This window comes from Mobula birostris, chromosome 10, assembly GCF_030028105.1.
Source record: "Mobula birostris isolate sMobBir1 chromosome 10, sMobBir1.hap1, whole genome shotgun sequence".
In the NCBI taxonomy this organism is placed as follows: Eukaryota; Metazoa; Chordata; class Chondrichthyes; order Myliobatiformes; family Myliobatidae; genus Mobula; species Mobula birostris.
In genome coordinates this window covers 38,417,717-38,441,650 of record NC_092379.1, presented here as the reverse complement: position 1 = coordinate 38,441,650, position 23,934 = coordinate 38,417,717, and the positions used below count along the sequence as shown (strand labels likewise).

Genomic DNA, 23,934 nt, shown 5'->3' with positions numbered 1-23,934 from the left:
GGATTTGATAAGGGAACTCGAGGTAAAGAAGCCATTAGGAGGTAGTGACTATAATATGATAAGTTTTCAAATACAATTTGAGAGGGAGAAGGGAAAATCGCAAGTGTCAGTATTGCAGTTGAACAAAGGGGACTATGGAGCCATGAGGGAGGAGCTGGCCAAAGTTGACTGGAAAGATACCCTAGCAGGGATGACAGTGGAACAACAATGGCAGGTACTTCTGGGAAGGTGCAGGATCAGTTCATTCCAAAGCGGAAGAAAGATTCTAAGGGGAGTAAGGGACGACCATGGATGACAAGGGAAGTCAAGCATAGTATAAAAATAAAAAAGTATAACATAGCAAAGATGAGCGGGAAGCCAGAGGATTGGGAGACTTTTAAAGAGCAACAGAGGATAACTTAAAAGGCAATATGGGGAAAAAAGATGAGATACGAAGGCAAGCTAGCCAAGAATGGAAAGGAGGATAATAAAAGCTTCTTTAGGTATGTGAAGAGGAAAAAATCAGTTAAGACCAAAGTTGGGCCCTTGAAGACAGAAACGGGTGAATTTATTATGGGGAACAAGGAAATGGCAGATGAGTTGAACAGGTACTTTGGATCTGTCTTCACTGGGGAAGACACAAACAATCTCCCAGATGTAATAGTGGCCGGAGGACCTAGGGTAACGGAGGAACTGAAGGAGATTCATATTAGGCAGAAAGTGGTATTGGATAGACTGATGGGACTGAAGGATGGTAAATCCCCAGGGCCTGATGGTCTGTACCCCAGGGTACTTGAGGTGGCTCTAGAAATCTTGGATGCATTGGTAATTATTTTCCAATGTTCTATAGATTCAGGATCAGTTCCTGAGGACTGGAGGGTAGCTAATGTTATTCCACTCTTTAAGAAAGGAGGGAGAGAGAAAACAGGGAATTATAGACCAGTTAGCCTGACATCAGTGGTGGGAAAGATGCTGGAGTCCATTATAAAGGATGAAATAGCGGCACATTTGGATAGCAGTAACAGGATCGGTCCGAGTCAGCATGGATTTACGAAGGGGAAATCATGCTTGACTAATCTTCTGGAATTTTTTGAGGATGCAACTATGAAAATGGACAAGGGAGAGCCAGTGTACCTGGACTTTCACAAAGCCTTTGATAAGGTCCCACATAGGAGATTAGTGGGCAAAATTAGAGCACATGGTATTGGGGGTAGGGTACTGACGGATAGAAAATTGGTTGGCAGACAGGAAACAAAGAGTAGGGATTAATGGGTCCCTTTCAGAATGGCAGGCGGTGACTAGTGGGGTACTGCAAGGCTTGGTGCTGGAACCACAGCTATTTATAATACATTAATGATTTAGATGAAGGGATTAAAAGTAACATTAGCAAATTTGCAGATGACACAAAGCTGGGTGGCAGTATGAAATGTGCGGAGGATGTTGAGATAATGCAGGATGACTTGGACAGGTTGGGTGAGTGGGCAGATGCAGTTTAATGCGGATAAATGTGAGGTTATCCACTTTGGTGGCAAGAACAGATTACTGTTTGAAAGGTGTCAAGTTAGGAAAGGGGAAGTACAATGAGATCTTGGTGTCCTTGTTCATCAGTCACTGAAAGTAAGCATGCAGGTACAGCAGGCAGTGAAGAAAGCTAATGGCCTAACAAGGGGAGTTGAGTTGAGTTGAGTATAGGAGCAAAGAAGTCCTTCTGCAGTTGTACAGGGCCCTGGTGAGACCACACCTGGAGTATCATGTACAGCTTTGGTCTCCAAATTTGAGGAAGGACATTGTTGCTATTGAGGGAGTGTAGTCGAGGTTCACGCGGTTAATTCCCGGGATGGCGGGACTGTCATATGGTGAAAGATTGGAGCGAATGGGCTTGTATACACTGAAATTCAGAAGGATGAGAGGGGATCTGATTGAAACATACAAGATTATTAAGGGATTGGACACGCTAGAGGCAGGAAACATGTTCCCAATGTTGGGGGAGTCCAGAACCAGAGGCCACAATTTGAGAATAAGGGGCAGGCCACGTAGAACGGAATTGAGGATAAACTTTTTCACCCAGAGAGTTGTGGATCTGTGGAGTGCTCTGCCTCAGAAGGCAGTGGAGGCCAATTCTCTGGATGCTTTCAAGAAAGAGCTAGATAGAGCTCTTAATGATAGTGGAGTCAAGGGATATGGGGAGAAGGCAGGAACAGGGTACTGATTGTGAATGATCAGCCATGATCAAAGTGAATGGTGGTGCTGGCTCGAAGGGCTGAATGGCCTACTCCTGCACCTATTGTCTATTGATTGCTCTTGGCAAAGTTATCTACAGAAGTGGTCTGCCACTGCCTTCTTCTGGGCCAGTGTCTTTAAAAGACGGGTGACCCCAGTCATTATCAATACCCTGCAGAGATTGTCTGCCTGGTGTCAGTGGTCACATACCCAGGACTTGCAATCTGCACCGGCTGCTCATACGACTGTCCACCACCTACTCCCTGATCAGGGGGCTAACCAGGTGCTACATATTGTCCAAGGGTGACCTGCAGGCTAGAGGGGGGAAGGGGCACCTTACACCTCCTTTGGTAGAAACGTAACTCCGCCTGCCACCCAGAACTGCTCACAATACTCCAAGTGCGGTCTGACCAGTGCCTTATAAAGCCTCAGCATTACTTCCTTGGTGATATGTTCTAGTCCTCTTGAGCGCAGTCTAGCCCACAGTCCTCACTCCACCTCTGCATGCCTGCTGAATCCACCTCCTTTCCCCTTTGTTGCAGCTCTAAGCAGCAGGAGGAACTTCTGACACAAGAAAGTCTGCAGTTGCTGGAAATCCAAAATGCTGGAGGAACTCAGCAGGTCAGGCAGCATCTGTGGAAGGGAATAGACAGTCGACATTTCGGGCTGAGACCATTCATCGGGACTGGAAAGGAAGAGGAAGATGCCTGAATAAGAAGGTGAGGGGAGGAGAAGGAGGATAGCTGGGAGGTGATAGGTGAAGCCAGGTGGGTGGGAAAGGTCAAGGGCAGGAGAGGAAAGAATCTGATAGGAGCGCAGAGTGGACAACAGGAGAAAGGGAAGGAGCAGGGGACACAGAAGGATGTAATAGGCACGTGAGAAGAAAGGAATGGAGGAAGGAATAGTGAAGAATGGGAGAGGGTCGAAATTTGTTTTCCAGAAGGAGGAATCGATATTCATACTGTCACGTTGGAGGCTACCCAGACACAATATAAGGTGTTACTCCTCCACCCTGAGGGTGGACTCACCTTGGCACGAGGAGGCCGTGGACTGACACCTGGGAATGGGAATCAGAATTAAAATCTTTGGCCACCAGAATATCACGCTGGTGGCGGATGGCACAGAAGCGCTCGGCGGCTATGCCTGAGCAGTGGGAAAATGTGGAACTTTAAAATGTGCAGGGAATAGCAGTGATACTTTGGAGGGGAGGTTTTTATAAAAGGATAGGAGAGGCTAACATTAAGATCGAGGATCAATTTTATGCACCAGATAAGTTTGCACGTATTTGGAATTCACTGCATGGTGTTGATCAGGGCATGACAGGCGACAAAATCCAACAACGTACAACAATTATACAGAATAAAGAAAAGAGATTCCGCAGGTGCTGGAAATCCAAAGTAACAGACACAAAATGCTGGAGGAACTCAGCAGGTCAGGCCGTATCTACGGAAAGGAATAAACAGTCGATGTTTCTGGCCAAGACCCTCTATTAAAGAATAAGGAAGTAGACAAAGGTAAGCCAGAGGTTAAAGTTTGGATATGGAATATAATGTGCATAAATATATAAATACTAATATGGATTTACAAAGTAGACAGCGTATCAAAATGTGGTTTATAGTGTTTACAGTTCAGTGCAGTGACAGGGTAATAGTTAGAGGGGGTTGGGGGTCGGGGGAGTAACTAGGATGGTTGATCAGATGAACTGCCTGAGGGGAAAAAATCTTTTGAGATGGCATGAGGTCTCGTTTTCAGAAACCCAAGGTGATTTCCCGAAGGGAGCTTTTGGAAAAGTGAGTTTGCAGGGTGGGTACAGTCTTCAGTGATTTTCCTGCCCACTTCTTTATTCTGAACGCATACATCGGCTTCCCCTTCTGGGGAAATAGTCCTTCCCCCTTCCCTCTGCTTCTGTTTCCCACTCCGGCCTCTCACCTCTTCTCACCTGCCGGTCACCTTCCCCTGGGCACTCCTCCTCCTTCCCTTTCTCCCACGGTCCACTCTCCTCTCCTATCAGATTCCTTCCTCTCCAACCCTTCAACTTTCCCACCCACCTGGCTTTACCTATCAACTTCCAGCTATCCTCCTTCTCCTCCCTCCCCACACCTTTTTATTCCTTTCCAGTCCTGAAGAAGGGTCTCGGCCCAAAATGGCGACTGTTTGTTCATTTGCGTAAGAGGAGCAGAATTAGGCCATCTGGCCCATCGAAGCTGCTTTGCCATTTGATCACGACTGATCCCTTCCCATCTCAGCCTCAATCTCCTGCCTTCTCCCCATAACCCCTCATGCCCTGACTAATCAAGGATCTATCAACCTCTGCCTTAAATATACCCGATGACTTGGCCTCCACTCCCATCTGTGGCGATGAATTCCACAGATTCACCACCCTCTGGCGAAAGAAATTTCTCGTCATCTCTGTTCTAAATGGGTGCTGCCTGGCCTGCTGAGTTCCCCCAGCACTTTGTGTGTGCAGCTGAATTTGACAGCAGGAATATTCATTAATTATCGTTGCCCAACGTGGCACTCTTCAGTCTTTCAGTCACCTGTACTCCCGCGACCACCAGATCTTAGGCAGCTGTTCCTTCTTTCGCGGCCTCTCTTCCTCCATGTCTTTCTGCCGGCCACAAGCTGCAAGGTTAATCATGCAGAGTGTATCATAAAGAAGATCCTCCTTCACCTCTTGATCAAGATTGGAGTCCATCACAGAGCTCAGGGAATGCTTAACCTGCAACATTAATAATTAAAAATTAATAGTGTTGGCCAAAAAGAACAACAGTCTACAAATCAGTGAATTCAAATGAATCAAGGGCAGTGGAAGTAGGCAAACAAACTGTCTTTGTTCTTGCCACATGCTGAAAGGAGGTGGAGGTGGCCATTTTGTGAGACTGTCCTTGCACACCCTCCATTTTGTGAACTCTTCGATTCTAGCTCTGGGATTATCGAATCAGAGCAATTGAATGTGGACGCAAGGAGTTTCAGCTAACGACCGGCTAACCCGGGACCACTCTCAGACAAGCAGCTATTTATAATGTAAAGTGGCAGACTTGCAGAAGAAATCTACAACCTCATTAGGCTCAGTGCCTGGGTCAGCTACCTTAGCTGCTTTGAACCAGGCCGAGTTGAAAAAAACAAAGGCACGGGTCTGGGGGTAAAGACCATTGAACAATGCTGGCTGGAGCCCTGGACCAGAGCCATTAAGAAGGTGACCCAGGTAGGGTGCCACTTCTCAGCCCAGTTTTGCATCCTATCAATGTCCTGCTGTAACCTCTGACAGCCCTCCACGCTATCCACAACACCTCCAACCTTTGTGTCATCAGCAGATTTACTAACCCATCCCTCCACTTCCTCATCCAGGTCAATTGGTGGCCACCGGGAGGTCCCGTTTTTCTCTGGTGGATGGACTGTAGGTGCTCGTTGAAGTGGTTTCCCAAACTGGGCCGGGTCTCTCCGATATACAGGAAGCCACACCAGGAGCACCGGATACAACAGATGACCCCAACAGACTCACAGGTGAAATGTCGCCTCACCTGGAAGGACCGTTTGGCCCCGAATGGTAGTGAGGGAGGAGATCCAAGTGCAGGTGTGGCACTTCTCCTGGTGGCCACCAATTTTAATTCTACTTCCTATTCCCATTCCAACATGTCAGTCCATGGCCACCTCTACTGCCGCAATGAGGCCACACTCAGGTTGGAGGAACAACTCCTTATTCCGTCTGGGTGTGTGTGTGTGTGTGTGTGTGTGTGTGTGTGTGTGTGTGTGTGTGTGTGTGTGTGTGTGAGAGTCTGTGTGTGTGAGAGTCTGTGTGTGTGTGTGTGTGTGTGTGTGTGAGAGTCTGTGTGTGTGTGTGTGTGTGTGTGTGTGTGTGTGTGTGTGTGTGTGTGTGTGTGTGTGTGTGTGTGTTGCTTTGGATTGCCAGCCTCTGCAGATTTTCTCTTGTTTTTAATCACCCTCTGGTGTCTTCCTCTCTGGAACCATTTTAATGTGGATTTAACTATGGACAAATGCCAGGTCTTTGTCTATGGGAACTATCATAAACGACTATGGTCTTCCACCCATCTACAGATGCATATCTTCCATTGTGTCATAGTCTAAGAGCACTAAAAGACAGAAGTAGGCCATTTGGCCCATCTAGTCCATGCCAAAATATTATTCTGCCAATTCCTATCAATCTGCACCTGTACCATAGACCTCGATACTCCTGCCATCCACATACTTATCTAAACTTTTCTTAAATGTCACATCCGCCACTTCCGCTGGCACACTCTCACCACTCTCTGAGTGAAGAAGATCCCTTTCATGTTCCCCTTAAACATTTCACCTTTCTCAATTAACCCATGACCTCTAGTTCTAGTCTCACCCATCCTCAGCAGCAAAAGCATGCTTCCATTTACTCTATGTTCCTCATGGTTTCGTAGACCTTCATCAAATCTTCCTTGATTCCCTGTGCTCTAGAGAATAACTCTCCCTGTAACTCAGGCCCTCGAGACCCAGCAACATCTTTGTGAATATTCTCTGCTATCTTTCAAATCATTGATATCTTTCCTGTAGTTAGGTGACCAGAATACTCCAAAGTAGGCCTCACCAATATCTTCAAGAGCTTCAATCTAACAACTCAGCTTCTGTACTCAACAATTTGATTAATGAAGACCAATGTGCCAAAATCTCTCTTTATGAACCCATCTATCTGTTTCCACAGGGAGCAGATTTTGGGATAACGGTCTAACTTTTTTGGTTTAACTTTTTTTTACCTTAAGGCTGTGATTGTCAAACTGCTTCTGCACTGTGTTCTGCTCTTCTACTCAAAGTCAAGTTCAAAGTAAATTTATTATCAAAGTACATATGACCATTGGCATATGTTGATTCACTAAGATTCACTTACTTGAGGACATTCACAGTATTTAAAAGGAATCAAACAAAACATCCAGAATAAATAAATAAACAAACAATAAATATCAAGAATATGAGATGAAGAGTCCTTCAAAGTGAGTCCATAGGCTGTGGGAGCAGTTCAATGCTGTGGTGAGTAAAGTTAAGCGAAGATATCCCCTTTGGTTCAAGACCCTGTACCTTCTTCCTGATGGTTGAGTGGGGTAATAACTGTTCCTGAACACTTCCATTGAATTGTTGCTGCTAAGTTAACAAATTTCATGACACATACCGGTGATAATAAACCTGATTCTAATTCTGATCATATATGCCAATCTGCAACTGTGCCACAAGTTCATCGACCTTATTCTGTACTCTGCACACATCCAAATATAACACCTTTTCGATAACAATAATAGTGGAAAAGTGGAAAAAAACACAATAATAATGGGAAAAAACAGTAAATATAAATACATTAGATAGCTTATATGCGTAGCTTGATTGTATGTCCATAAAGTGACGCTGGGTACAGGAGTTTCTGTACATAAGGTGACTCTGACAAGAAATGATAAAGTAGTGGTGGTTGCGGGTCTGTGGAGGGGTGGGTTAGTGGATGGGGGTGTTGATCAGCCTCAGTACTTGGGGACATACTGACTGCCCATTGCAGTGCTGGTGTTTAGGACAACAGTGAAGGTCCTCCATCTCTGGTGGTGTTCAGAGATTCTTGATCATGCCCGTAGCTTCCGCTCGGTTTTCACTACTGTCGGACATGTAAGTCCCAGGTGGAGACTCAGGAACACCGCCACACTCAGATGTAGGAGGATTCTTCATTGCAGTTTGCGTAACAGTTTTGTTTTAGTGGTCAGTGCTGGTAGTGCTGAGTTGAGCCCTCGAATCTGGAGGACCGGTACACCGCTCTCAGTCTGGCCTCTACCCTTTGACCTGTTTGTCATGGGTGACCCTATCCAGAGCCAAAGCCTAAAGCCCCGGCTCCAGCGTGCAGACCTCTCCGGGTCATTGAGGCGCGCAAGCCTCCAAACCCTACAACATGGTTGTGGTCCTCTTGGAGGACTGCTAGGGGAAAGTAACAGTTTTTGAGTCTGGTGGTCCTGGTGTGGATGCTACAGAGCCTCCTCCCTGATGGGAGTGGGGACAAACAGTGAGCAGGGTTGGTGCGATCCTTCATGATATTACTGGCCATCCCATCATGATGTTACATTTGCATGTTTTATGCGGTCACCTAAATTACCTGCTTAATCTTTATGTATCCCAGAGGCGCGCGTACCTTCATCAGCCAGGGTTTCAAGGTGTGGTCCAGCAGGATGTCAAAGCCGAGGAGCTGAAAGTAAGCACTCCCAGACACGTGATTTGGGAAGCAGGTGAAGTAGGTGTTCCTCAGGGCCGGATACACAGACAGAATGGTTTTGATGATCACGTCTTCAATACTGCTCCACAGCACCTCCAAGTCATAGGCATTGCTCTCCATGTACTGGTTAAAGAAAGACAGCTTTCTGCAAGAAACAACATTTTACACAGCCGTCAGGTCTAATCTATCGCAGGCCACCGTTCATCCATCGGATGGCATTGCCGAGTGACTTCGCTGATCAAGTACTCTGCCCCACCATTTGTGTTATTGTGTGACAGGTCAATAGCACTGCAAGCCACAAGATAGACTGCGTATCCATTGAAGGAAATATCAGCTCTCTTGATTATTTCCCCCCGTTTTTGACAGGATTTATTGGAAGCGATTTCTTGCCGATTCATAGTTGCCTTTGAAAAGGTTGACTGCACCCTGAACCCATGATATTCCATCTTGTGAAGTTGTCTGGTGGTTTACATTCACAGTCAGAAAGCACTACAGTAAACAAACAGGCCCTTTGGCCCATCTAGTCCATGCTGAATCATTAATCTGTCTGGTCCCATTGACCGGCACCCAGTCTGTAGCCCTACCATCCATGTACAAATGTATCTTAAATGTTGAAATCGCACCTCCATCTACCTCTTCTGCTGGCAGCTTGCTCCATACTCTCACTACCCTCCGAGTGAAGAAGTTTCCCTTCATGTTCCCCTTAAACTTCTCACCTTTCACCCTTAACCCACGAGCTCTAGTTCTAGTCTCACCCTCCCAAGCTCCGTGTAACAAGCCTGACGTAACGAATCAGTGTTTCTAGAGTCATTGTCATAGAAAAGTACAGCACAGGAACAGGCCTTTTGGCCCATCTAGTCCATGCCAAAACCTGCTAAACTGTCCACACCCATTGACCTGCACCAGGATCATAGTCCTCCATCCTATCCAAACTTCGCTGAAACGTTGAAATCGAGCACGCATGCAGCACTTGTGTTGCCAGCTCATTCTACACTGGTCACCACCATCTGAGTGAAGACGTTTCTCCTCATGTTTCCCTTAAACTTTTCACCTTTCACCCTAACCCATGATCCCTGGTTGTGGTCACACTCAACCTCAGTGGAAAAAGCCTGCTTGCATTTACCCTATCTATACCCCTCATAATCTTGAATATTTCTGTCAAATCTCCTCTCAACCTTCTACATTCTGAGGAAGAAAGTCCTAACCTATTCAATCTTTCCTTATAACTCAGGTCCTCCAGACCCAGCTACATTTTTGTAAATTTTTCCTCTACTCTTTCAACCTTATTTACTATACATCTTTCCTGTAGGTAGGTGACCAGAACCGCATACGATACTCCAAATTAGGCCTCACCAGTGTCTTATACAGCTTCAACATAACATCCCATCTCTTGTACTCGATACATTGATTTATGAAGGCCGATGTGACAACAGCTTTCTTTCTACCTGTGACACTACTTTCAACGAATTTTGGATCTCTATTCCCAGATCCTTTTGTTCTACCGCACTCCTCAGTGCCCTACCATTCACTGTGTAAGACCTTCCCTGGCTGGTCCTACCTAAATGTAACACCTCGCACTTGTCTGCATTGATTTCCAGCTGCCATTTTTCCAGCTGATCCAGATCCCTCTGCAAGCCATGACCACCTTCCTCACTGTCCACTATATCCTCAAACGTGGTGTCATCTGCAAATTTACTGATCCAGTTAACTACATTATCATCCAGAACACTGATAGAGATGACAAACAACAATGGGCCCAGCACTGGTCCCTGCAGCACACCACTGGTCACAGGCCTCCAGTCAGAGAGGCAAACCTCTACTACCACTCTCTGGCTTCTCCCACAAAGCCAATGTCTAATCCAATTTACAACCTATGCTGAATGCCGAGCGACTGAACCCTCTTGACCAACCTCACATACGGGACCTTGTCAAATGCCTTGCTAAAGTCCATGTAGACAACATCCACTGCTTTGCCTTCATCTGCTTTCCTGGTAGCTTGCTTAAAAAAACTCTCCAGGATTGGTTAGACATGACTTACCATGCACAAAGCCATGCTGACTATCCTGAATCAGTCCCATGTCTATCCAAATACTCATATATCCAGGAAGAGGTGCAGTCGACGTTTCAGTCCGAGACCCTTCGAAGGGTCTCGGCCTGAAACATCGACTACACCTCTTCCTAGAGATGCTGCCTGGCCTGCTGCGTTCACCAGCAACTTTGATGTGTGTTACTTGAATTTCCAGCATCTGCAGAATTCCTGTTGTTTACTCATATATCCAGTCCCTCAGAATACTTTCCAATAACTATCCCACTACTGATGTCAGATGGAGCAGTCTGTAATTTCCTGGTTTATGTTTAGAACCTTTCTTGTCACTAAGAATTATTTAAATATCTCTGCTAGGGCCCCTGCAGTTTCTGCACTAGCCTCCCCCAGGGTCTGAGGGAACAACTTGTCAGGCCCTGGGGATTTACCCACCCTGATTTTCCTCAGGACAGCAAGCACCTCCTTCTCTGTAATCTGCATAGGGTCCATGAACTTACGGCCCATTGCAAGCAATGGTAAGGCCACAGCAGTGTTGTAGGCCTCAAATATGAAGAGGAAATGGGAGATTTCCCTCACTAAAGAGCTTTTTAGCAACAGCTCAATAGTTGCCATGTCTTACAGACCTTTATTCCAGATTTATCCGATCACTTATGTAAATTTGTCTGCCTTCATGGGATTTAGCTCACATTTCTTTTTTCTAGATCCATGGTTCTTGCTGGACACGAAATACCAGATTGGGACGATCCCAACTAGCCGGACATCCTAACAGATATTCCAATCCAGGTACATTCACTGTGGCAAGGGACGTATAATTGACTCCTGCTCATTATTGTCATTATTTATTGATCATATATTTAGTTTGATCATTAATAATGACTCCTGTCTGCAGATTTGAATGAGAAAGTGTTTAGCATCGTCTTTCCACTCACTTTTATCTGTTATTTCAGTCACGGTCCAGTCAGTTGATTCCTCATTTCTGTTCATTTCCTTTTCCCCGTGTTTTACCTGGCTCCTTGACTAAGGCACCTGATTCTCATCCGAACTGGAAACATAATAACTCCGGCTTACATCTACTTGGGACTGGACCGTCACCTCAGCCAGTGCGGCAAAGCACGTTCTGGGCTGCTGAGAATACTGGACTCTAAGTTGCTTCGGTGCCTGGGGTTGCTTTGGGAATTCTGTCGTCTCGTGTCCAGCTGAGTATTGCCGGCCGTTTGCCGCTATTTCGAGTCAAGATACGAACGGACTGTCGATGTTTGGTTTTGTAGTTTCGTGTCCTGCTGAGTATTCCTGGCCGTTTGCTGCTACTCCGAATCAAGATACAAATTGTCTGTCGTTGTCTGGTTTTGTTGTTCTGTGTCCGAGTCCGGGCTCCGTGTCCGAGTCCGGGCTCCATGTCCCAGTCTGAGTCTGGGCTCTGCATCCGAGTCAGTGTCCGAGTCTGGGCTCCGTGTCCGAGTCCGAGTCCAGGCTCTGTGTCCAAGCTCCATAACCAAGCTCTGGGTCCGGGCTACTCCGGTTTGTTGTTCATGTAAGCATCTAATCCTCACTCTCCGACCTTCCTCGCAACTATTAATAAACACACTTCTGTTAATTCTACCTCCGTGTCGGTGTTCTGCACTTGGGTCCGCTTCCAGTCGTCCATTGCAACAATTTCAGCTTCACTCCATTCCTTAAGGTTGTTATAGCCATGGGGTGGTAATGGGGACGAGCTCCCGCTGCCTATTAAATGCTCCCAATGGCGAGTGCCTCAATATTGCCTCTGACAACCAAGTCACAGCTCCTGGCCTTCACGTGTGGCTTAGCTACTAAGCCCGGATATGGAGAGCAAGCTGTTGCCCATGTAGCAAGCTCCCCATCTCCACGCAGTTGATGAACCCAAAGGAACGGCAGAGAGCAACACAGCCTGGTACCAGCAGCATTGCAGGAGTTGCCAGTCAGTGTTGAACTCAACGTGGGACTGCCGCAGATGTTTTCCCTCAGGGTTTACTCCTGAAGCCTTCCCTATGAGTGGGTGTAGTCGCAGGGCAATGGGAGGTTTGAGATCAGAGTTTTCCTTCTCCTAGATGAGGGGCCAGCCATGGTTGATGAGTCCCATCTGCCTGAAGCGACTGGATTTAAGATGCCATTAACCCACCTTTGCCCCTTCTCCTGTCAGTAGAAATGATTCTGCCCAGCTTAGTGGCTAAGCCACATGTGAAGGCCAGGAGCTAGACTTGGTTGTCAGAAGTTACTGGAGGGCATGGTACAGGATTCTAGGACAAGAGGGTGTGACTTCAGGATTGAAGGACGTCCATTTAGAACTGAGATGCAGAGAAATTACTTTAGTCAGAGGGTGGTAAATCTGTGGAATTTGTTGCCATGAGTGGCTGTGGGGGCCAAGTCATTGAGTTCATTTAAGGCAGAGATAGATAGGTTCTTGATTAGCCAGAGTATGGGGTGAAAGCAGGGGAGTGGGGATGACTGAAAGAATTGGATCAGCCCATGATTAAATGGCAGAGCAGACTCAATGGGCCAAATGGCCCACTTCTGCCCCTATATCTGATGGTCTTATAGCATGCCATTGGGAGCATTCCGCCAGTTATGACAACCTGAAGTAGTGGCAACAGAGTTAAGGGCTTCACTAAGCTGCTGCTGTGTGCTCCCCTTCCTTCTACAATGTGCCTGCTCGCTAAGGTTGTTGCGTGAATGAAGCCAGCAAAGAAAATTACTGGTAGATACAAAGCAGCTTCTTTATTCGACAAAGCAAGGTAGAGAAGGCATTTTATGGAGACACTTCTGGTCGAAAGGTCTGGCCGGCCTGATGTGGGGCTCGATATTTTATGTGCCAAACGGCAAAGGGCAACTCCATACTTACAACGCATGGACAATGCTTTCTTCAAAACTACATTCGACCTTCACACCTCCTGATTCACAGCCACACCACACACATCCAAATGAATTTTAATCATCATTGTCAGCTGGGATTCATGGCTTTTAGGAACCCATTGTTCAGAGCTGGCCACATGTTCGGACTTGGTCACGTGTTGGCATGTGGTTAAAGCGTCCCTCTAGTGATCTGAAAGTCGTTAGTTCGAGCCTTGGCCGAGGCAGCGTGTTGTGTCCTTGAGCAAGGTACTTAACCACACACTGCTCTGCGTTAACACCAGTGCCAAGCTGTATGGATCCTAATGCCCTTCCCTTGGACAACATCGGTGGCGTGGAGAGGGGAGACATGCAGCATGGGCAACTGCTGGTCTTCCATACAACCTTGCCCAGGCCTGCGCCCTGGAAAGCTTCCAAGGTGTAAACTTCCAAGGGGAACCTTCCATGGTCTTATAAGACTAACGGATGCCTACATATAAAGTTCAGATCTGCACTCCAAATAAAATCCACAACACACATTCAGATATGAAGACTGGTAGCCAAATTCAATTGCTAAATGTCTATGTCCTAACCCCAAAAATCACTCCAACGCTGACCTTCTATAATGTGCCTGCTTGTGGTGAAGGGTGCACCCTGCTGCATATGGTCTCACCTTTTACTGCCTTTCTTTTCATCTGGGACAACGTTCATCATACGCTTGTTGATGGTGTAATTGGTGAGGTGCTTGCGGACGTCATCCTGTGAGAGGCAGAAGATAAAGATGTTGGTTTCTCAGTCAGGGACATTGCCCTCAGTTATCGTGTCACACTAACGCCACCCCAACCAGAAGCTGCTCAAATGCTATTTTCCTCATTCCTCTCGGCTTCACTTTTCCTGCGGTGATGAAGAGCAGTCGGCAGGTGGCAAGAAGGTGAAACTGAACGATGCCTTGCATCTTAAAGCAGTTTTTGCAGCCCCAAAACATCGCCAAGTCAAAGGATCGCTCATCTGAAGCGCAGTGCATAAGGATGGGTGCTGTCAGTCAGAGCAAGGATGCGAGGCTGAGGCTTTAAAACTCAGACCGAACTTTGGAGTATTGTGAGCAGTTCTGAGCCCCTTATCTAAGAATTGGTGAGCTGGTATTGGAGAGGGTCTGGGGGAGGTTCACGAGAATGAAAGGGTTGTCATTTGAGGAACATTGCTCCCTCTGGGCCTGTACTCGCTGAAGTTTAAAAGGATGATGGGGGATCTCAACGAAAACCATCAAATATTGAAAATCAACGTGGAGAGGATGTTTCCTGTAGTGGGAGGGGGGACGGCTGTCTCTAAGAGCAGAGGGCAAAGCCTCAGAATAGAAGAACTTCCCTTTAGGGCAGAGGTGAGGAATTTCTTTAGCCAGAGGGTGGTGAATCTGTGGAATTTGTTGCCACGGACGGCTGTGGAGGACAAGTCATTGCGTGTATTTAAAGCAGAGGTTGATAGGTTCTTGTTTAGTCAGGGCATCAAAGGTTAACAGGAGAAGGCAGGAGAAAACAGTCCAGAGGGATAATAAATCAGCCATCCTGAGCACAATCCTCCCCACTTTCGAGGACATCTTCAAAAGGCAACATCCATCTTTGAGGGAGCCTCGCCACCCAGGTAAAGCCTCTTTTCATTTCTACTGTCAGGGATGAGACACACACTCAACAATTTAGGAACAGATTGCTCCCCTCCGCCATTAATTTCAGAATGAACAATGAACCCATGTACAGTACCTCAATAACATTTGTCTCTTGGTCTTGTTTTGCACAACTTACTTAATTTTTAAAATATATTTCTTTTTGTAATTTATAACTTTCATTATTACGTACTGCAATGTACTGCTGCCGCATAATCTCAAATTTCATGGCAAATGACAATGATAGTAAACTTGATTCTGATTCCAATTCTGGTTATGAAAAATGGGCTGAGTTTTTCTTTTCGGAGTAGTCCACGTCACAAGATTGTAAGTTGTAGGAGCAGGATTGGGCCATTTGACCCATCCAGTCTTGTCTGACATTTCGTCATGGCTGATCTATTTTCCTCTCAGCCCCAATCTCCGTATCCATTTATGCCCTGACTAATCAAGAACCTAACAAGCTCTGCCTTAAGTATACCCGACGACTTGGCCTTCACAGCATGTAGAAACGAATTCTACAAATTAAAGAAATTCCTCCTCATCTCTGTTCTAAATCAACGCCCCTCTACTCTGAGGCTGTGTCCTCTGGTCTTGGCCTCCCCCACTATAGGAAACATCCTCTCCACATCCACTCTGTCAATGCTTTTCAACATTCGATAGGTTTTGATGAGATTTCACACCCTCCCCCAACACCTCACTCTTTTAAATTCCAGTCAGTTAAGGCCCAGAGCCATCAAATGCTCCTCATATAATAAGCCTTTCAATCCCAGAATCATTTTTGTCAACCTCCTTTCAACCCTCTCCAGTGTCACCATATCCTTTCTGGGGCCCAGAACAGCTCACAATACCCCAAGGGAGGGAGGCCTTGCCAGTGCCTTCTAAAGCCTCAAGGAGGAGAAACCCTGCAGATGCTGGAAATCTGAGCAACACACACACAATACTGGAGGAACTCAGCAGGCCAGGCAGCATCTATGGGAAACAGCAAGAGGTTGACGTTTCAGACCAAGACCCTTCATCAGGACAGATGAGAAGTTACAGCAAGAAGGTGGGGGGGGAGGAGAGGAAGGAGTACAAGGTGGTAGGTGATGGGTGAAACTGGGAGGGGGAGGGGGTGAAGTAAAGAACTGGGAAGTCAATTGGTGAAAGAGATAAAGGGCTGGAGAAGGAGGAATCTGATAGGAGAGGACAGAAGACTTTGGAAGAAAGGGAAGGGGAGGGAGCACCAGTAGGAGGTGATTGGCAGGTAAGGAGATGAGGTGAAAGAGGGAAAAGGGAATGGGAATGATAAAGTTGGGGGCAATTACCAGAGGTTAGAGAAATCAACATTCATGCCATCAGGTTGGAGGCTACCCAGACGGAATACAAGGTGCTGCTCCTCCAACCTGAGTATGGCCTCATCGTGGCAATCGAGGACTAACATGTCAGAATGGGAATGGGAAGTAGACTTGAAATGGGTTTTTCTGGCAGACGGAGTGTAGGTGCTCTGCAAGGCGGTCTCCCAATCTGCGTCGGGTCTCACTGACATACAGGAGGTCACACCAAGAGCATCAGATACAGTAGATGAACCCCAACAGACTCACAGATGAAGTGTTGCCTCCTGAATGGCAGTGAGGGACGAGGTGTAGTGTCAGGTGCAATGCTTGTTCCACCCGCTTGCCCTACACCTCCTCTCTCACTTCCATTCAGGGCCCCAAATACTCCATAGATGCTCCTGGGCCTGCTGAGTTCTTCCAGCATTCTGTGAGTGTTCCATATAAAACATTATATCCTTGTTTTTATGTTCTATTCCTCTCAAAATGAATGCTCACACCTTCCTTATCACTGACTTAACCAACAAATTAACCTTTATGGAATCCTGCTTGAAGACTCCCAAGTCCCTTTGCACCTCTGATTTTTGAGTTTTCTCTCCAGTCATACAATTGTCTATGCTTTTAAGTTTTCTACCGAAGTGCATGACCATACACTTCCCAACACTGTTTTCCGTCTGCCACCTCTTTGCATATTCTCCTACACTGTCTAAATCCTTCTGCACCTCTCTGCTTCCTCCATACTACCTGCCCCCCCCCCCACCCCCACCGATCTTCGGATCGTTCGCTAACTTAGCCTCGGAGCCATCAACTCCATCATCGAAATCCTTGATATATAATGTAAAAAGAAGTGGTTCCAACATAACATCCCAACTTCTGTACTCAATACCTTGACTTATGAAAGCCAGTGTGCCAAAAGCTCTCTTTACAACCCTACCTACCTGTGATTTCTTTTTCAAGAAGTTACGGATCTCTCTGTTTGAACGCATTTCTCAGTCCTAACGTTCACGGTGTTAAATTCTCTGTACTACCATAAAATCATAAATCACAGGAGCAGAATTAGGCCATTTGGCTCATCGTCAGCTCCGCCATTCAATCATGGCTGATCCTTTTCCTCCCCTCCTCAACCCCACCACACAGCCTTCTCCCCGTAACCTTTGGTGCCACGGCCATTGAAGAACTGATCAATTTCTGCCTTAAATACACCCAACGACCTGTCCTCTACAGCTGCCTGTGGTAACAAATTCCACAAATTCACCACCCTTTGACTGAAGAACTTTCTCCGTATCTCTGATTTAAGCGGATGCCCTTCTACCTTGAGGTTCTGCCCTCCTGTCCTAGACTCCCCCACCATGGGAAACATTCTTTCCACGTCTACTCTGCCTAGGACTTTCAATATTCGAAAGGTTTCAATCAGATCCCCTTTCATCCTTCTAAATTCCAGCCAGTACAGGCCCATCAGATGTTCCTCATATGTTAACCCTTTCATTCCCAGACTCATCCTTGTGCCCCTCCTCTCAACCCTCTTCAATGCCAGCACATCTTTTCTTAGATAAGGAGCCCAAAACAGTTCACAGTGCTTAAGGTGAGGCCGCAGCAGTGCCTTATAAAGCCTCAGCATCATGTCCCTGCTCTTGTATTCTAGACCTCTTGAAATGAATGCTAACATTGCATTTGCCTTCCTCACCACTGACTCAACCTGCAAGTTACCCTTTAGGGTGTTCTGTACAAGGACTCCCAAGTCCCTTTGCATCACAAATTTTTGAATTTTTCTTCCCATTCAGAAGATAATCTGAACATTTATCTCTTACTACCAAAATGCACAACTATGCATTTTCCAACATCATATTTCACTTGCCACTTTCTTGCCCATTCTCCTAATCTATCTGTCCTTCTGCATCCTACCTGCTTCTTCCACACTACCCACCCCTCCACCAATCTCCGTATTGTCTGCAAACTTGCCATCTATTTCACCATCTAAGACATTTATATACAGCATAAAAAGAAGTGGTCCAACACCGACCCCTACGGAACACCACTACTCACTGGCAGCCATCCAGAAAGGGATCCTTTTATTCCCACTCGCTGCCTCCGACTAATTAGCCAATGCTCTAACCATGTTAATAACTTCCCAGTAATACCATGGGCTCTTAACTTGGTAAGCAGCCTCATGTGTGGCACCTTCTGAAAGCCCAGATATACAACGTCCACTGCGTCCCCTTTATCTATCCTACTTATAATCTCCTCAAAGGATTCCAACAGGTTCGTCAGACAGTATTTTCCCTTAAGAAAACCGTGTTGACTTTGTCCTATCTTGTCCTGTGTCACCAAGTACTCTATAGCCTTTTATATACTTGAAAATGCTTTTCCTATCAACTTTGATATTATTTGCTAGCTTGCTTTCATATTTCATCTTTTCCCTCCTAATGATTCTTTTAGTTGCTCTCTCTAGGGTTATAAAAGCTTCCCAACCTTCTATCTTCCCACTAATTTTTGCTCTGTTGTATACCCTCTCTTTTGCTTTTACATTAGTTTTGACTTCCCTTGTCAGCTACGGTTGTAGCATTTTGCGATCCGAGTATTTCTTTGTTTTTGGAATACATTTATCCTGCACCTTCCCCATTTTTTCCCCAGAAACTTGTGCCATTGCTGCTCTGCTGTCTTCCCTGCCAGCATCTCCTCCCAATTTACTTTGGCCAATTCCTCTCTCATACCTTTACTTTACTTTCCTTTCAAATTTCCTTTTCTCCACTGAAATATCGCTACATCAGACTCTACTTTCTCCCTATCTGAATCATATTGTGTTCACTGACTCCTTAAGGGTTCCTTTACCTTAAGCTTCCTAATCGCCTCCAGTTCATTACATAACACCCAATCCAGTGTAGGTGATCCCCCAGCAGGCTCAATGACAAACTGCTCTAAAAATCCATCTCTTAGGCATTCAACAAACTCACTCTCTTGAAATCCATTACCAACCTAATTTTCCCAATCGAGCTGCATGATAAAATCTCCCATGATTACCATAACGTTACCCTTTTGAAACACCTTTTCCCTTTTCCTGTTGTAATATGTGCTCCATGTCTCAGCTACTGTTGGGAGGACTGTATATAACTGCCATTACCCTTGCAGTTTCTTATCTGAACTCACAAGGATGCAACATCTTCTGATTCTATGCCACACCCTTCTGCTGATTTGTTGCTATTCTTTACCAGCAGAGCTACACCACCCCCTCTGCCTACCTTCCTATCCCTCCCATACAACACGTAACCTCATGTGAATATGATTTTGATATCAACATTTAAGAGAAGTTTGGATGGGAGGGGTATGGAGAGCTATGGTCCGGGTGCAGGTTGATGGGATTTGGCAGATTAAATGGTTTGGCACCAACTGGACGGGCCAAAAAGCCTGTTTCTGTGTTGTACTTTTCTATGACTCTATTGCTTTTTCTTGAAATCAAGGCAGGTTAACTCCGGGCAAGATGCAGGGCCAATAACCCTGGCTAGATATATCCTTGAGTGTTATATCACACAACCTCCTATTTTCAATCTGTTTTACGGTGGAATCATCAATTTTCCTCAATATTTAGGAGGATTACCAGGATGCTGCCTGGATTGGATTATGAGGATAGAAACACAGAAAACCTACAGCACAACACAGGCCTTCAGCCCACAAAGCTGTGCCAAACATGTCCTTACCTTAGAATTACCTAGGCTTATCCATAGCCCTCTATTTTTCCAAGCTCCATGTATCCATCCAGGAGTCTCTTAAAACAGTGGTCCCCAACCACCGGGCCGCGGAAAGGTACCAGGCCACAAAGCATGTGCTACCGGGCCGCGAGGAAATGATATGATTTCGCGATATGAAACGATATGAATCAGCTGCACCTTTCCTCATTCCCTGTCACACACTGTCAAACTTGAACACCGACCCCCCCCACCGTTGGCTGGTCCGCAAGAATATTGTCAATCTTAAACCGGTCCACGGTGCAAAAAAGGCAGGGACCCCTGTCATTTCTGCCTTCACCACCACCGCCGGCAGCCCATTCCACTCACTCACCACTCTCTGAGTAAATAAATTACCCCTGGCATCTCCTCTGTACCTACTTCCAAGCACATTAAAGCTATGCCCTCTCGTGCTAGCCATTTCAACCCTGGGAAAAAGCCTCTGACTATCCACACAATCAATGCCGCTCATCATCTTAAACAGCTCTATAAGGTCACCTCTCATCCTCCGTCACTCCAAGGAGAAAAGGCCAAGTTCACCTATTCTCATAAGGCATGCTCCCCAACATCCTTGTAGATCTCCTCTGCACCCTTTCTATAGTTTCGACATCCTTCCTGTAGTGAGGCGATCAGAACTGAGCACAGTACTCCAAGTGGGGTCTGACCAGGGTCTTATATAGCTGTAATATTACCTCTCGGCTCCTAAACTCAATTCCACGATTGATGAAGGCCGATACGCCGTATGCCTTCTTAACCACAGAGTCAACCTGCGCAGCTGCTTTGAGCGTCCTATGGCTTTGGACCCCAAGATCCCTCTGATCCTCCACACTGCCAAGAGTCTAACCATCAGCTATATTCTGCCATCATATTTGACCTACCAAAATGAACCACTTCACACTTATCTGGGTTGAACTCCATCTGCCACTTCTCAGCCCAGTTTTGATGTTTCGATGTACATGTGAGAAACTTATCTTATAAAATCTTCAAAGTTCAAATTTCAAAGTAAATTGATTATCGAAGTACGACTATATCACCATATACTAGCCTGAGATTCATTTTCGTGCAGGCGTTCACAGCACCCACTGGCGTCCCACAGGAATCAGTGTTGGGGGTGGGGAGTAACTGCTTCTTTCTGTATTGTCTATGAAGACAGAATTGTTGGTTTTGTGGCCGACTGGCAGATGATATGAAGATAGGTGGAGGGGCAGGTGGTGTTGAAGAAGCAGGGAGCCTGCGGAAGGACTTGGACAGATAAGGAGAATACGCAAAGTGGCAGACGCAGAACAGAGTATAACAGTTACAGTGTCGGGAAGTTTACGGTCACACACTTCGGCAGAAGGAACAAAAGGGTAGACTATTTTCTAAGTAGGCGGAAAATCCAAAAATCTGAGGTGCAAGGGATGAGAGAGCCTTCATGCAGGGTTCCCTAAAGGTTAATTTGCAGGTTGAGTCTGTGGTGATGATGGTAAATGCATGTTAGCATTCATCTCAAGAGGACTAGAATATAAAAACAAGGAGTTAATGTTGAGGCTTTATAAAACACTGGTGAGGCCTCACTTGGAGTTTTGTGAGTCCTTATCTAAGAAAGGATGAGTGGACATTGGAGAGGGTTCAGAGGCGGTTCACCAGAATGACTACAGGAGGAGCGCTTGATGGTTCTGGGCCTGTACGCATGAGAATTTAGAAGACTGAGAGGTGATCTCATTGAAACCTATTGAATATTGAAAGGCGTAGGCAGATTGGATGTGAAGAGGATGTTTCCTATGGTGGGGGATTCCAGCACCAGAGGGCACAGCCTTAGAATAGAAGGACGTTCATTTAGAATGGAGATGAAGAGAATTTCTTTATCCAGAGGGTTGTGAATCTGTGGAATTAACTGTGCAGATGGAGGGCTGTGGAGGCCAGGTCATTGGGTATACTGAAGGCAGAGGTGACAGATTGTTCATTACTCAGGGTGTGAAAGGTTACCGGGAGAAGGCAGGAGATTGGGGTTGAGAGGGAAAGTGGATCAGCCATGATGAAATGGTGACAGACTCGATGAGCTGAATGGCCCATTCTGCTCCTATCTCATATGGTCTTATACAATAGAACTGACGAAAAACAACACACAGACACGGCCAAATAACCTGTACAAAAGAAGACAAACTGCACAAATACATATAGACAGAAGCATTGAGGACATGAGTTGTAGAGCCCTTGAAAGTTAGTCCATAGGTTGTGGAACCAGCTCAGTGTTGAACTGAGTGAAGTTATCCACACTGGTTCAGGAGCCTGATGGTTGTAGGGTGATAACTGTTCCTGAAACTTACGGTGACAGATCTACGGCTCTTGTGCCTTCTTCCTGATGAGAAGAGAGCATGGTCTGGATGGTGGGTGTCCCTGATGATAGTTGCTGCTTTCTTATGGCAGCGCTCATTGTAGACGTGCTCAATGGTGGGGAGGGCTTTTCCTGACTTTGTCTTGTAAACTTTGCGAACTAGACTTGTTAGGAGATGCTTCTGTAACCACACCAACCTCCCACTCCCCGCCCCCCCCAGAGTAGTCAGCTTTTGGCTGGGGTTGGGAACGTAACAGCAAGATCCCACCCGAGTCGATTACTTCCATACAACAGTGAGTTAGGCAAGAATTAACCTCTTATAAAAGTGGGATCGTACTTTCAGAGAATTAACTGTATGTCTTAAAGATAAGTCAATGTGTCACTTACTAAATTCTTTTCGGTCGGTTCGGAATACTTTTTAGTGGCAAAGCAGACCAGGCCCTCATTGTAGAGGTATATCCGCAGAGGGTCACAGGAAGTAACCAAGACGTAGAGCCTGAGGTTAAACTTGAAACCATCCAAAGTGAAGGGCTGCACAAGTAGAGGGAGAGTTAACACACTGTGAGGTTCAAAGGTTTCACTTATTATCAAAGTATGTATGCAGTGTACAACTCTGAGATTCATCTTCTCCAGATAGCCACGGAACAAAGGAAAAAACATGGAGGTCGTTGAAAGAGAAACATCAAACCCATGCACCCACCCCCCCCCGTAGAAAATACAGCAACACAATCATCAACCCCCCCAAATCCCCCTTCCCCTGCACAAAACACAGAACATCAACCCCCAAATCCCCCCACCCTCTGCCCACTCAAATAAAAGACAGGAAAGAATGGGGAAAAACCCAAAATATAAAATCCATCAGACTGAAAAAGACCAGAGTACAAGAACCCAGTAGTCCGGTCCGTGAACACAGAACCTCGGTAACATCCTTTGACATTGTCAAAAGAGAAAGAGACACTGTAGAGGCCTACCCTCTGGCCACCTGAGCCGCCACACAGCGATAGGCTGCCACAGGTTCCTTCCCTAGAGGCAGAGGGATCCCATCAGTGATCAGAACGCAGGCATCCGGTGCTGAACCCTCGGTCGCCATCCGCATTTGTAACTAATTTTTGAAATGTGTGTCTGCATTCCAGATGAAGGGTCTTGGGCTGAAACGTCGACTCTTTTTTCCTCTGCATAGGTGCTGCCTGACCTGCTAACTTCCCCAACCATTTTGGATATGTTACTCTGGATTTTCAGCACCTGCAGAAACTCTTGTGTTTATCAGTATCTGGTCCTTTCCTTCGGACTTACCCCTACTCCAGCCCTCGACGCAGAAACCCTCAAAATTCCCTCTGATCAATCCCACTCCAATGCATAATCAGTTTAGCATGTGAAGTTGGCTCGACAATTACAAAAGGGATTTGCTAATGGAAATTCCTGCCCAGCCTATCCCTCAAGTCCTTATTCCATTCGTGAATTATGCCCCCCACTATCCCACTCAACCCACACATCTTCAAATCCCCCGATTTCCTTCTTACCCAAATTTCCACCATTCCCACCAGCCTATCATTCACGGTGACCGAATGCTGTGCATACCCAGTCCAAACACAAAATTACCACCAGAGCAGTAATAAAA

General features: G+C 46.2%; 1 protein-coding gene across 1 annotated transcript in view; it reads right to left on the bottom strand.

The window, feature by feature from the left end:
• The window catches only part of LOC140204485 (uncharacterized), a 56,451-nt gene that overhangs the window by 18,283 nt on the left and 14,234 nt on the right, over positions 1–23,934 (bottom strand). Inside the window, exons 4-7 of the mRNA XM_072271194.1 lie at positions 22,704–22,847; positions 13,987–14,072; positions 8,309–8,570; positions 4,737–4,918 (exon numbers count right to left, since the gene is read on the bottom strand). Coding sequence (XP_072127295.1) covers positions 4,737–4,918; positions 8,309–8,570; positions 13,987–14,072; positions 22,704–22,847 — 674 coding nt within the window. The remainder of the gene's footprint in view (positions 1–4,736; positions 4,919–8,308; positions 8,571–13,986; positions 14,073–22,703; positions 22,848–23,934) is intronic.